This window comes from Pleurodeles waltl, chromosome 7 (assembly GCF_031143425.1).
Source record: "Pleurodeles waltl isolate 20211129_DDA chromosome 7, aPleWal1.hap1.20221129, whole genome shotgun sequence".
Classification (NCBI taxonomy): domain Eukaryota; kingdom Metazoa; phylum Chordata; class Amphibia; order Caudata; family Salamandridae; genus Pleurodeles; species Pleurodeles waltl.
Genome location: NC_090446.1, coordinates 177,044,017 through 177,057,910, shown reverse-complemented (window position 1 = coordinate 177,057,910; position 13,894 = coordinate 177,044,017). Strand labels below are relative to the sequence as shown.

The window sequence follows — 13,894 nt, the reverse complement described above, 5'->3', positions numbered from 1 at the left end:
TACTTGTCTTTGTATCAATGAGTCTTTTTAGAGAGGTGCCATGCTGGGGAACTTCAGAGATGGCAGCCGTTCAGTGAGCAGATGGGTGGCCACTTGTTCTGGGTTCTTAGACTTCACCTCAGAAGCGCTTTGGCTAACATAGTGAGAACTAGCACCCTCATGGGTCTGTGCAGGGAGCCACTGCATCACAGAGTTTCAAAGATGGTGGCTGTGCAGTGGTCTAACAGTCATTCCTTTATACCAACGACTCAGATGTCACTCCAGGAGTGCTTCAAATGATGTGGTGGGATCCAGCACCCAAGTGGATACTCCAGTGCTTCGGAAGAGGCACTGGTGAGTTCTTAGTGCCCACTGAGGGTTGCTTTCAGTGCTTTGAGAGCCCTGGAGGAGAGGAGATAGCAGAGTCCACACCCTACTCCATTTCCAGCTCAGCTCCCTATGACACATATTTGATTGTGGTGCCAGCCAACACTGTCTCTCAGTGTCTTCTCTACCCCCCTCTATTGTAGGTTTACACTCCTCCTTCCTTTGCCACTTGACATTGAACCTTCTTTACTCACTATCGGGCTCAGTGTGTCCTAGAATTCTGCTGTGCTCATTTTCTGGAGGTGTTTACTTTCTCCTGAATAAATGAATGAATATGTGATGTACTTATGGTACACATTCATCAGGGGGCATCTTGGCACTAGAACTGAAATAGTGAGGCTAAGTGAGAAAAAGGGATCAGTGTGTTAGTGAAAAGATAGGTCTTTGGAGCATTATGGAAGTAAGTGTGATTTCAAGCAGAGTGAATAAATAGTAGACTTTGGTTCCTTAATTTAATGGCCTTCTGTTCTATGTCCTGCCAAGACATATTTCGAACCAGGAATTGCACCCTGTGACAACCATAGGCCCAGGAGAGTAGCAGGGCCTCCTGCTAGATGAGATCCAAAGAGTCCTTATCCTCTGCAATGCCCATGATCCCACAGGTCTTGGATAGCAATGCTGTTGTCCATTGTGTTTCTTTCCATATAAACATGATGCAGTAGCGGTGGTCCCATTGTACCTGCCTCCTTTGTCTTTCATAATTGTGGTGATATGTCTGTACAAGTACCATTTCTAGAGTGTGAGCTGCAAGTGGCCTTTGAACATTTGAATTTTTGCACCATAGAAGGATATATTCTGTCCCTTGCTTGCACTTTGCATAATGAGTTATTTTACTTCTTATAAGTAGAGATGATCAGGAAATATCAGAAGGCTTCTTTTCTCAGTGGACCCAGGAGCAGTTATCTGGTCTCTATCAATCCACAGTGGATGATATCCTGTTTTTGAGTATCTCATCAATGTGATTTTCCAAGTACTTCCCTCTGTCTGACCCTTCCACCGTCTGTTGGGTCTATCAATCCACAGTGGATGGCTTTCTTTTTTTGAAGCATCGTATGAAAGAGATCTTGCAAGTACTTCTTTATGTTGCACCATTCTGCCCACTTTAGTACCCCCGATGTGTATATTGTTTCAACTAAAGCATTTCTCCAACACTTCTTGCTCCTTTTGGAGGATATTGGCTTGCTCATCACACCTGAGGATCCTCACCTTGTGTACTACCAGTTCCAATTGTTGCTCATCCATAGTCTATTTGAGTTCATAGACCTTGTCACCTACTTTGGATACATTCTTTCTCACCGCCTTCAGACTCTGCTTTACGTTTTCTCTTATTGAGCCTATCTCTCCTTTCATATCCTGGAAGACTTGTTTGATACAGCTTTTGATCACTACTTCTTGTGTATCTTTGACCTGTGTATTGGAATCAGGGCTGTCGTACTAAACTTGTTTTGTTGACTGTAGCTCAATCCTTTTGTTGGAGATATTCTGCTGGAGCATGCCTTTAATATTTGTTTCATGTAGTCTTCTATTTCTCGCCATCTCCAAAGTGGGGGCTCCATACCCCTACTGCATCAGTGCAAACCCCAGGGCTCTGTCCTGTATTCTTGTCATCTCACCAGGCATTGCCCTAACATGCCAAGTCTAGAATGCTGCACTCATCTGCAAGTGAGTCCTCCTACCTACACCTGTGTTTACCAGTTGTGTGCTTTTGGCTGTGTCCACCCCAGGGACTGTTCCAGTGGCTGAATTTGAGGGCAGGTGTTCAGTCTTCCGGCATTCTAAGTAAATAGTTACCAGCCTTCCAGGACTAGTTCACCATAACTGGCATGTCATCTGGTGTTGGAGAAAGGCCCTTCACAGTGCAGTGCTCACCCTACATGACCAGCTTCCATGTGCTCAAGATCTGGTGTGGCAGGTCGATTTTTGCTGTTGTTTCTTCAGTATTATATTGAACCCTGGCATGAGCCATGTCTCTGCCTCCCTTGTGCACCTATAGCTTGGTGTGTTCACCAGCCACATCACCAGAAGACAGGAGAGCTGATACAGATGATTAGGGTCCTTTATTGATTCCACAAGACTCTTGCTCACTTTGGTCCTGGCTGACAGGCTCTTTCGGCTCTTAGGGGGAGGCTGGCATCCTCCCTCCAGATGTACTGGTGCTTCACATTTCCCCAGTAGCTCTGGACCTGCCCCTTCTAGGTGGTGCCGACACCTCATGCTGCCTTTCTACTGGCTGCCCACTCTAACAGCACCCCAGTGGGCTCACTGTCTGCCTGCACACATCTAGGTCTCCCTAGCCACACAACCCTGGGGGAATGTCCATCCCTCAGTAGTGCATCCACTGTAAATCAGTTCCACTCACCTCACTCCTATGGTCCCGTAGTATAAATGAATCACACCACATCTGTCAGCCCCTCAATCTGCAGTCCTTGAAATTCTGAGATTGCACAAGTGACATCTGTTCATTAAAGCATTGTCCTGAGGTTGTCTGCTTTCTCCACCACTTGTGTCTCCCAGCAGCTCCACTGGTATTCAAAGCTTCAGGTACCACAACAGTAGAGTCAGCATCAGGCTGGATCAATGCTTATTAACCTGCAGAGGATGCAGAGAACTTTGATTAATGGTATGTTGCCATCTTTTAATACTGTGATGTTGATGAGAACCTAACTCCTCTTGATTCCAGTCTCAGGATCAAACGCAAATCTTGTGTCTGGGATTTGGTTTCATTAAAGTAGCTGTTCTATAACATGTAATCAAACAATCCAATCTGTTATATAATGTTGATCACCAAAGCATGTGCTTTGCCTTGTTGAAATATAAGGTAGGTATCCTACATATGATTGGAGATCTCAGGATCATTAAAAATGATATCACATTTGGTGTGTTCTTTTCTTAGCAGTTTACCACTTAACATTCTGACACTCTTATCTTTTTACAGAGAAACCTGGCACATGTCCTCTGTCAACCTCTAGATGTCCAGCAATGACTGGCTCACCAACCCCCATCTGCACCAGTGATTACCACTGCACTGGCAGTCAAAAGTGCTGCACAGTTGACTGCATCAAAAAGTGCACCCAACCAGAATTGATGAAACAGAATGTTTAATGTAAGTTAGAACAAATAGCCTGCATGAGGAAATGAGACAATGTTATGGATAACAGATCTGGCTTTTGGGTAGATAGGTAGCCTTAAAGACCACACAGAGAAGTTATTTGTAATAAAAAATAACCAGGCACTAGGCACTGTAGACAGAAAATTACCAGGTACTGATAATGAAGAAATGTGGTCTTAGATAACCAAGGCCTCAAATACAGTGGAAAAACGGGCTAAATATTCTTTAATGCAATTTTCAGTTTGTGTGCAGATTCAAGGGTGAAATATGACTAGGAGCAGTGGACAGCTTGTAGATATAGAAACCCATCACATGATGATATTACATGATGACATGACAACTCTTGAGGCTGGGAAAATAAAAGTTCAGGGTGAAAGTTAATTTCTAACTGACTAAAAAGAAGATCAAAGGGATGCTAGAGACAATGCAGGAACTGGGTATTAAGATTAGGCATTCAACTGGAGAGGCCATATTTCCCTTTGTGGTAATAATCTTTCATAAAAAAACAATTTTGTATTGAGGAAATTCAGAGTCTTTCAATTACACTATGTATTTAATAAAATGTTAAGTCTTGTGCATAACTGATATACACTGATATACAAGAGTGAATTAAAATGTTAGCACAACCTAGCTTGAGGCAAGAATGAATGTTGTCCACAAAATCTTCAGTCCTGGGCTTATGAGATTCTACATAGCAGATATTGCAAGCTTCTGCAGTGTCACTGCTTGTGGCCAGTATAAGTCCTTTGATCATAGAACAGATTGTCTGATCTTTACTTTAGTTCTGATACATATATTTCTTTTTTTTCAGTTGGAGAACTCTTTGCCTTTGTTATGCGCTATCAATCTTGATATCTCAATGCAGAAAGCGATGGAGTCTTACATAGAGATGCTGACCATGTAGATCTGCTTTGTGTGTTTTCATTGGATTTATTCTCATACATTTAATAAAGTCACTTTCCTTCAATAAAGTGTTCTATTTTGTTCCTTAATTATACCAAGCTGTTGGGAGGAGAGAGAATGAGCTTCTTCTTTCACCAGCCATTTGTAGTGCTAGGCACTAATTTTTAGGTACAAAGCATATTTAATAAATTTTATATTTTCGTCTACTGAATGTACATTCCCTCCTTTGTGTGCTCTTTTACCATGATGACTGAGGCTTTCTGGTCTCTTCATTTCTGTGAATCAGGCAAGACAACATTGAGGGACATGAGCCACATACATGTATTATGATTGACAAATGTTTACTTCTTTGCTGCAGGACAGAATTTATAAAATCATATCCTATTCCTCATCACATTTTATTAGTAAAACCCCCAGACATCTACAATACAACCTCTGCTTTATTACCTCCCTCAAAACCCAGTCCTCATGGCTGTAACACCCCCCTTCACTGCCCAATTTCTCCTAACTTCTGCACTTTTTTCTACACCTACCATTGCTTCAAAAGGTCTGCCCAGTCACTGGAACAGGATGCTATATCTCAAAATCATTTTTTCTCATCCTAAACTGCCAATAAAAGTAACCTTGAACAAGGTTGCACAGGGTTTTCCTTCTGTTGGTGGTTTAACCAGTCACTCAAAGACAACCTCACCAGATGGTATCATTTTTAACTTTCAAATAACAGTGTCTAAATTCCACCTTTGAATGAAAACTGAGTTGGAAGGCAAACATTGAGTTCAAAATTCACTTAGGATACCTGCAAGGAAACTGGTTGAAACAGAAACTGTCTTTCTCAAGACAATTTCTCTCCAACAAGTAATTTTTCTTCTTGTACCAGTCCCTTGCAGCAAAAGATTGGAGGTTGCCCTTTAGTTCTGGTTGAGCATAGTTCCCCTTATAGCATTCCAGTAGCTTGCCAGAGTATGGCAATTCTAAAACATGTGTAAATCATCTGCTTCCACACTTTCGCACTTCTGTATATCATAAAAAGGTGATTCCCCTTGAGGGAAGCCAAACTAGCAGTGGAGTAGAGTAAATCGAAGGGATCTTGCAGTGATCCTCCAAGCCTTCCTCAGGGAAGCAGATAATCCAACTAAGAGACAACTGGAGAGATTCCATATTATCTGCTTCACAGATGAGGTGATACAGTTTTGATATTTCCATTTTTGGCCCACTGGTCGAGTGTGGTTCCTTTCCTTAGATTTGGCCAATGTACTCACTCTCCCCTTTAATCTTCAAAACCATGAAGAAAGCCTGATATATTTGAAATTTGAGATTTGGACCCTGAGTTATTAAAGATAATTCTTCATGATTTCAAACCATTATCGTCAATAGGACCCCCCAATAAAAAAGGGTGCATGTCTTAAGGTGCACCCTGAAGACATTGATCTAACATTCTGGGGTTTAGGTGAGACCTAAATTGGCACATACTTGCTATAATATGGAATTAACCATCTATGTTTAAGGCTATGCCATAGTAGAGCTTCAGTCTTCAACATTTTTAATTTAACCTTCTTAAAGTGTATGGACAAAAACAATAAGATGGCAGAAACTGCCAAATCTATATACTAGGGAATTCACTTCATGAATGTGACTTGACAACAAATAAATTCAATTATTTTCTGCCCAATTGAAATTCCAAGTTGTGACTTCAGTCACATACTTTGAACTATCAGTTTGAATGTGTTCCTCCTGTCTCTTTATTCGGATTTGCAGTCATTATCTGTCCGGATAAGGAGCACTCCCCCCTGAAGTGAGATGAACCCCGTCAAAGCCATCCTAACTGCCTCCAGCCCTATCCCATAGGAAGAGTGATCTTTTGGGGAGAAGTCCAGTCCCCTTGAATAAACTGATTCTATGTCTAGGCCTACAACCATTACCATCCTGGGTGGTCTAGCAACATTCTTTCTGTTAAAGGATCCAATCACCATTCCAGATCATGTCTTATGAGCTAGGATAAGGGAATTCTCTGATGGTTGTTCAGGCAAATAGGCTCCCAATAATGGTGACTATGATTCACAACTTTCTGGAAATAAAACCTGGCTTGGGGAGCAATGTACTGAATTGCTGCCATGTCCACTGGCATCTGCAACTATCTTCCTGCTTTTAGAGCATCTTGAAAAAATATATATCTCAGTGTGTCTGTATCTTCATGATTTTCAATTATGAAGACCTTTGTGCAATACCAGCTTTCCACTCCCTTGCCCATCGATCTCTTCCAGCTAGAAAGAGGCTCCTGCAGCCACTCCAGCTGAACTGATAACATTGCAAGTAATGTCTGATAACTATCTGAGGTGTTGCTCTGCATGCACCAAATAAATCCAGCTTTTTTCCATAGCAGCTGTATATGATCATTATCCTTGACCAGGGACTGAGCTTTGCAACAGGGAAGGTACCAGCTCTCAACACAAAATTATTAGCAGCAAAGGACTTCTTACATACACCTTCCACATTCTTATCCACAGGGTCTAATGGTGTACGATCCTCTGGATTCACAGAAGTACGCCCAAACAAATTCATCAAAATAGAGTCCATTTTGATTGCATGAGGTAGGACTTCTGCTTCTTACAAGAATTACATTCTTAGTAGGAAGCAAGGAAAATTAATATGTTTTGTGTGCTTCCATTCCTTAAAATGAAGTCTATTATCTTGCTAAGCATTGGAAAAGCCGAAGAGGTAGTTCTGCCACTTGCGAAAATATGCCTTGATGATCCTCAGTGGATAGCACAGCAGGGAAGCCAAAATTCTCAGTGATGTGATCTAGAATTAAATTACTTCCTCTCTATTCGTATACTAACCTAAAGAGGAAGTACTGGCACCTCAGTCAAAGCCTCATCTGTCGAATTCCTTTTTCTGTTTTTTTTAAATTCTTTATGCTTTCCTGCAGTCAAAATCAAACTTTTAGTAACTGCATTCTCAATAATTCCTTCAATAACTAAAGCAGTCATAATTCCTGGAACTTTTAGAATTGCAGAAGCCTTACTCATCATCAGAAAGAGGAGGAGACATATGATTTTCATTGCGGAAGCAATTATCACTCCAAACAACACCAAGGACCTATATAGGTCTATGGACCAATCATAAACCATGAAATCCAGCCAATCAAATAGAGAAGATGCCCCTCACATTTTTTATAAATAGACAAATGCACGGTTTAGGAAAAGGTTAAAAAAGAATTGAGACAACCCCTACCTATCCTTTACCTTAACCTTCATGATGAGCATCTTTCAATATATCCACAAGCCACTCTTTCGTCTTTCTTTTTACATGACCAAACGGGCTCCTTAATTTCCTTAAAAAAAGAATGAGTACTGTGTTTTTCTAAATAAGCTTCTTAACCATTCTAAATACACCAGCTCTAGGGTGCCTTGATTTCCTATCCCCACCTTACCTCTATCAAAAAGTATCTACTTGATACAGTAAATTTGAAAGTCCAGCCAGTGCTACTAAGCCTCACCATCACCAAGGAGTGCTGATGCGCTCCACCTGCTTTGCATCCTGTGAATGGGAAGGGGAACATGTTGAAGTAGAAAGCAGCACAAGAGAAGGCCAGCCAGTGCTGACGAGCCCCGCCATCATCTAAATTAAAAGAGAGTTTGGATCACTGGCACAAAGTGTTGTGTTGTTGTTTACTTTCCATTGCAAGTAATGATTTGGATTATAAAGTTTCCCAAAGTAGCGCAAAGTTGTGCCATACACTCTTTTGCTCTTTCTACTTTGTGTCCGAAGGGAGTTCCATGGGAAGGACATAGTCCTTCCCATGCAACCATCTATTGCCTTTGACGCAAATTTCTATTGATATTTGTAGACAGGTCTTTGAACTGAAAAATGTGCAACTCCCCAAAGCAGACATAGGCCCTCATTCTGACCTTGGCGGTCGGCGGAGAGGCGGCGGTCGGACCGCGAACAGACCGGCGGTAAAAAAATGGCATTCTGACCGCGGCGGTCACCGCCGCGATCGACCGCCACTTCCCCACTCCGACAGCCACGGCGGTCATGACCGACGGGCTGGAGTCTGCGCACTCCGGTCCGGCGGTCGACCCAAGACCGCCAACGGTATCATGACCCTGCTTACCGCCGCGGTTTCTGGCGGTCGGGAACCGCCATGCGAACCATGGCGGTAGGCACTATCGGGGCCAGGGAATTCCTTCCCTGGCACTGATAGGGGTCTCCCCAACCCCCCACTGCCCCCCCGAGTCCTCCCCCCACACCCTCCACCCCCCTGCCACCACCCAGAGGTGGTACGAACCCCCTCCCCACCCCCACCCCGACATGCACATACACGCACCCCGACATGCACACACCCCCAACATGCACATATACACACCCCCTACACACACACATACACAACGGGGACACATACCCGCACACATACATGCCGACATGCGCACCCGCCGAACTACACACATTGCCCATAGGCACAGCAGCACTCCCCGCCCGCATGCACGCACTCACACACCCCCTCTACACACTCACACGCACACCCCCATGCACGCACACATCACACAACACCCCCCCACCCCCTCCCCTCACGGACGATCAACTTACCTTGTGCGTTGGTCCTCCGGGAGGCGACAGGAGCCATGGGGAGGTGACCGCCAACAGAAGACCGCCAACAGAAGACCGCCACACAGACATGTGGGTCGTAATTCTGTGGGCGGTGTTCTGCTGGCGTGGCGGTGGAGGTTGACCAGTCTCCACTTTCCCGCCGACCGCCAGTGTGGCTGCTGGCGGTTTTCCGGCGGAACGCTCCCAGCGGTCGGAATGCGCACAGCGGCATACCACCGCGGTCGGCGGTCTTCACCGCGTAGGTAACTCGGCGGTCTTGCGAAAAGACCGCCAAGGTCAGAATTACCCCCATAATGATGAAGCAAATTTAAAAGTCTCCAAACATTTCCAAATTTGAATGTGTGCTCCACTGTACAGCACACATACAGAGGGGATAAGGGTTTAACTATGCCAGCACATACCATTTTGTACTGGAAAGTTACCCTTCCAGTAGTAAAACAATGCTTGGCAGAATGCGCACACGCTTTCAAGTGGAAGGTTGTATAAAGTGACAGATATGAAAGGGGAGTGAAAAACTGTGACATATCTTAATAGATACAAATCTGTCTTTCTCTCTCCTTTTGATGCAATGCAGCATAGCAACGATTGTTGCTGCAATACACTGTACTGGTTGCACCAAAACTTAACAAATTTCCCAAATGGAATAAAACATTCCCTAAAATATGTCAACTGTAGTAAGCTGAATGTAGCCTTCACTGAGAAGATGATAGAAAGCACTGAAATTAACTTGACTCACATTAAAAAGACTATGGCCCTCATTACAACCATGGTGGTAAATGCAGCCGACTGCCGTGCTGACGGCCGCCAACATACCGTGACTGCGGCGGTTTACCGTTACAAATCAAATCAAATCATTAACATTTATAAAGCGCGCTACTCACCCGTGCGGGTCAAGGCGCTAGGGGAAAAAAGGGGGGGTTATCGCTGCTCGAACAGCCAGGTCTTAAGGAGTCTCCGGAAAGCGGAGTGGTCCTGGGTGGTCCTGAGGCTGGTGGGGAGGGAGTTCCAGGTCTTGGCCGCCAGGAAGGAGAAAGATCTCCCACCCGCCGTGGAGCGGCGGATGCGAGGGACGGAAGCGAGTGCGAGGCCAGAAGAACGGAGGAGGCGGGTGGGGACGTAGAAGCTGAGGCGTCGGTTGAGGTATTCCGGTCCCTTGTTGTGGAGGGCATTGTGTGCGTGGGTGAGAAGTCGGAAGGTGATCCTTTTGCTGACTGGGAGCCAATGCAGGTGTCTCAGGTGTCCGGAGATGTGGCTGCTGCGGGGTATGTCGAGGATGAGGCGGGCCGAGGCGTTTTGAATGCGTTGCAGGCGATTTTGGAGTTTGGCTGTGGTCCCGGCGTAGAGGGTGTTGCCGTAGTCCAGGCGGCTCGTGACGAGGGCGTGGGTCACGGTTTTTCTGGTGTCGGCGGGGATCCAGCGGAAGATCTTGCGGAGCATGCGGAGGGTGAGGAAGCAGGCGGAGGACACGGCGTTGACTTGCTTGGTCATGGTGAGAAGAGGGTCCAAGATGAAGCCGAGGTTGCGGGCGTGGTCTGTGGGGGTCGGTGCGGTGCCGACGGCCGTGGGCCACCAGGAGTCGTCCCAGGCGGACGGGGTGTTGCCGAGGATGAGGACTTCCGTTTTTTCAGAGTTCAGCTTTAGGCGGCTGAGCCTCATCCAATCTGCGACGTCCTTCATACCCTCTTGTAGGTTGGTCTTGGCGCTGGCGGGGTCCTTGGTGAGGGAGAGCATAAGTTGGGTGTCGTCGGCGTAAGAGGTGATGATGATGTCGTGCTTGCGTACGATGTTGGCGAGGGGGCTCATGTAGACATTGAAGAGTGTTGGGCTGAGTGATGAGCCTTGGGGTACGCCGCAGATGATCTCGGTGGGTTCTGAGCAAAACGGAGGGAGGTAAACTCTTTGGGAACAGTTTGCGAGGAAGGAGGCGATCCAGTCCAGGGCCTGGCCTTGGATCCCGGTGGAGCGGAGGCGGGTGATTAGGGTGCGGTGACAGACAGTGTCAAAGGCAGCCGAGAGGTCGAGCAGAATGAGGGTGACTGTTTTACCGTTGTCCATCAGGGTTCTGATGTCGTCAGTGACTGAGATGAGGGCGGTTTCAGTGCTGTGGTTGGTTCGGAATCCGGTTTGTGAGGGGTCGAGCAGGTTGTTGTCTTCCAGGAAGGTGGTCAGCTGTTTGTTGACGGTCTTCTCTATTACTTTGGCTGGGAAAGGCAGAAGAGAGATGGGGCGGAAGTTTTTCAGGTCGCTCGGGTCAGCCGTAGGTTTCTTTAGTAGGGCGTTGACTTCGGCGTGTTTCCAGCATTCGGGGAAGGTAGCAGAAGAAAAAGAAGAGTTGATGACGGTCTGGAGGTGCGGGGCGATGATGTCGTCGGCTTTGTTAAAGATGAAGTGCGGGCAGGGGTCCGAAGGGGCGCCTGAGTGGATAGAGTTCATGATGGATTTGGTTTCTTCCGTGTTGATGTGGGTCCAGTTGTTGAGGGTGATGGCCGTGGATGCCGGTTCGGTGGTGTTTGGTTGGGTCTGGTGTCCGAAGCTGTCGTGGAGGTCGCTAATCTTGCGATGGAAGAAAGTGGCGAGGGATTCGCACAACTCCTGTGAGGGCGTGACGGCGTTGGCGCTGGGGTTGGAGAACTCCTTGACGATGCTGAAGAGTTCTCTGCTGTTGTGTCTGTTTTTGTCCAGTCTGTCGGTGAAAAAGTTCCTTTTGGCAGCGCGGATCAGGTGGTGGTGTTCGCGGGTAGCGTTCTTGAGGGCGGTCATGTTGTCAGCGGTGTGGTCCTTGCGCCAGGCTTTCTCAAGGGCACGACAAGTTTTCTTTGATTCTTTGAGGGTGTCAGAGAACCAGAGAGGTTTCTTGGTGTTGGTCTGTCGATGCGTGCGTTTGAGGGGAGCAAGAATGTCTGCGCAGTTGGAGATCCAGTTTGTGAGGTTGAGGGCTGCGTCGTTGGGGTCGGTGGTGAGGGTGGGTTGGTTGGCGGCGAGTGCGGAGAAGAGTTGCTCTTCGGGGATCTTGTTCCACTGTCGACGAGGGATGGGTTGGGTGCGGAGGTGGCGGGTCTCGCGTCGGAATGTGAAGTGGACGCAGCTGTGGTCGGTCCAGTGTAGGGCGGAGGCGTGGCTGAAGAAGACGTGTTTGCTGGCGGAGAAGATGGGGTCGAGCGTGTGTCCGGCGATGTGGGTGGCGGTGTTCACCAGTTGTTGGAGGCCGAGGTTGGCGAGGTTGTCGAGCAGGGTGGTGGTGTTGGGGTCGTTGTTTTGTTCCAGATGGAAGTTGAGGTCGCCTAGGAGGATGTAGTCCGGAGAGGCGAGGGCGCGCGGGGAGATGAAGTCGGCGATGGCGTCGCTGAAAGGGGCGCGTGGCCCGGGAGGACGGTAGACAAGGGATCCTCTGAGGGTGGTCCTCGGGTCGGTGCGAATCTGAAAATGCAGGTGTTCCGCGGCGAGAGGGGTGTCCTCGGTGGAGGTGGTGACGCTGATGGAGTCTTTGAAGACGATGGCGATACCTCCTCCTGCTTGGTTGGTGCGGTCTTTCCTGGAGATCTTGTAGCCTTCGGGGATGGCGGTGGCGATGTCTGGAGCAGAGGAGGCATTCATCCAGGTCTCTGTGATGAAGGCAACGTCCGGTGCTATGGAGTCCAGGAGGTCCCAGAGTTCAACGGCGTGTTTGTGGACGGAGCGAGCGTTGACTAGGATGCACTTGAGGTGGTTGATGGCTCGTGGGCTTGTGGTCGTGGTTGTTGCGTGGTGGAAGATGCGTTTGCAGGAGTTGCAGGCGAAGGGTCCATGGGTGTGTTTGGGGTGAGCTTGGAAGCAGGTGTTGGAGCGCCCTGGATTGAGGGCGTGGAGGGTGGTGGGGTCGTAGCGGATCAGCGGGGATTGGGGGAGCTGGGGACCAGGGGTCGTGGTGCTGGGAGCGGGACAGGCGCGGACGGGCGCAGATGGGCTTGCATCTGGCGCGCCAGCGGCGCGCCCGCTGCGCGCGCCGCCATGTGAGGTGGGGGGGGAGTGAGGGAGTTAGATAGTGGGATAGAGAGATAGAGAGATGGGAGGAGTGAGGGAGGTAGATAGTGAACGGGTTAGATAGGGGAGATAGAGAGGGGGATGCAAGTGAGGGAGGGGGGTGAGGCAGGAGCAGGAGGGCAGGCGCGGGGAGAAGAGGACGGAGGAGGCAGGAGAGCCGAAGGCAGAAGATGGAAGACAGAAGACCAGAAGACCGGAAGAACAGAAGAACAGAAGAACAGAAGACCGGAAGGAGAGAAGAAAGGAAGACCGGAAGAACAGAAGAACACAGAAGAACACAGAAGAACACAGAAGAACACAGAAGAACATACAGAAAACGAAGAACAGAGGGCAGAAGACCACAGAAGAAGATGAGGAAGAAGAGAAGAAGAGTGAAGACGGGGAAAAGAAGAGTACAGCAGAAGATTACAGACGAGGAGCGAGGAGGAAGAGCAGAAGAACAGAGAAGAAGAAAAGAAGAAAAGAAGCAGGAGAGAGGGTGAGTAGCGCGGGGCAGAGCGAGGGGCTGGGAGGTGGGGGGTACTTACTGTGAGGTGGGTCTCAGGAACTCAGGAACCTGGAGGGGCTGCAGCGGCAGGGGGAGCGACCTCCCATTGGGTCAAGGGTCGCTACCACTGTCGCGCAGCGGCCGCCATATGAGGTAGGGGGGGGGAGGGGTCAGCTGGGGGCGAATGGGAGCTGGGGGGCGGGGGCGTGCAGGAGGTCGCGGCGGGAAAGCGCGAGGGAGGGGGGACAGGTAGAGTGAGAAGAGCTGGGGGAGGGGGGTTTAAAGGTGGAGGGGGTGAGTGTTAGGAGGTTTAGGAGATTAGGGAGAAAGATAGGAGTAGGGTTGTGAAGATAGGGGAGGGGGGGTTGTAGAGGTGGGTGAGGGTGAGAGGTAGAGTGAGA

General features: G+C 48.1%; 1 protein-coding gene across 2 annotated transcripts in view; it reads left to right on the top strand.

The window, feature by feature from the left end:
• WFDC3 (WAP four-disulfide core domain 3) overlaps positions 1-4,446 on the top strand; it is a 271,764-nt gene extending 267,318 nt beyond the window's left edge. For both annotated transcript variants that reach the window (XM_069243494.1, XM_069243495.1), the window contains 2 exons: positions 3,302-3,469; positions 4,287-4,446. In XM_069243494.1, the coding sequence (XP_069099595.1) occupies positions 3,302-3,468 (167 nt within the window). In that variant the 3' untranslated portion in view covers position 3,469; positions 4,287-4,446. The remainder of the gene's footprint in view (positions 1-3,301; positions 3,470-4,286) is intronic.
• Positions 4,447-13,894: the final 9,448 nt, after the last annotated feature.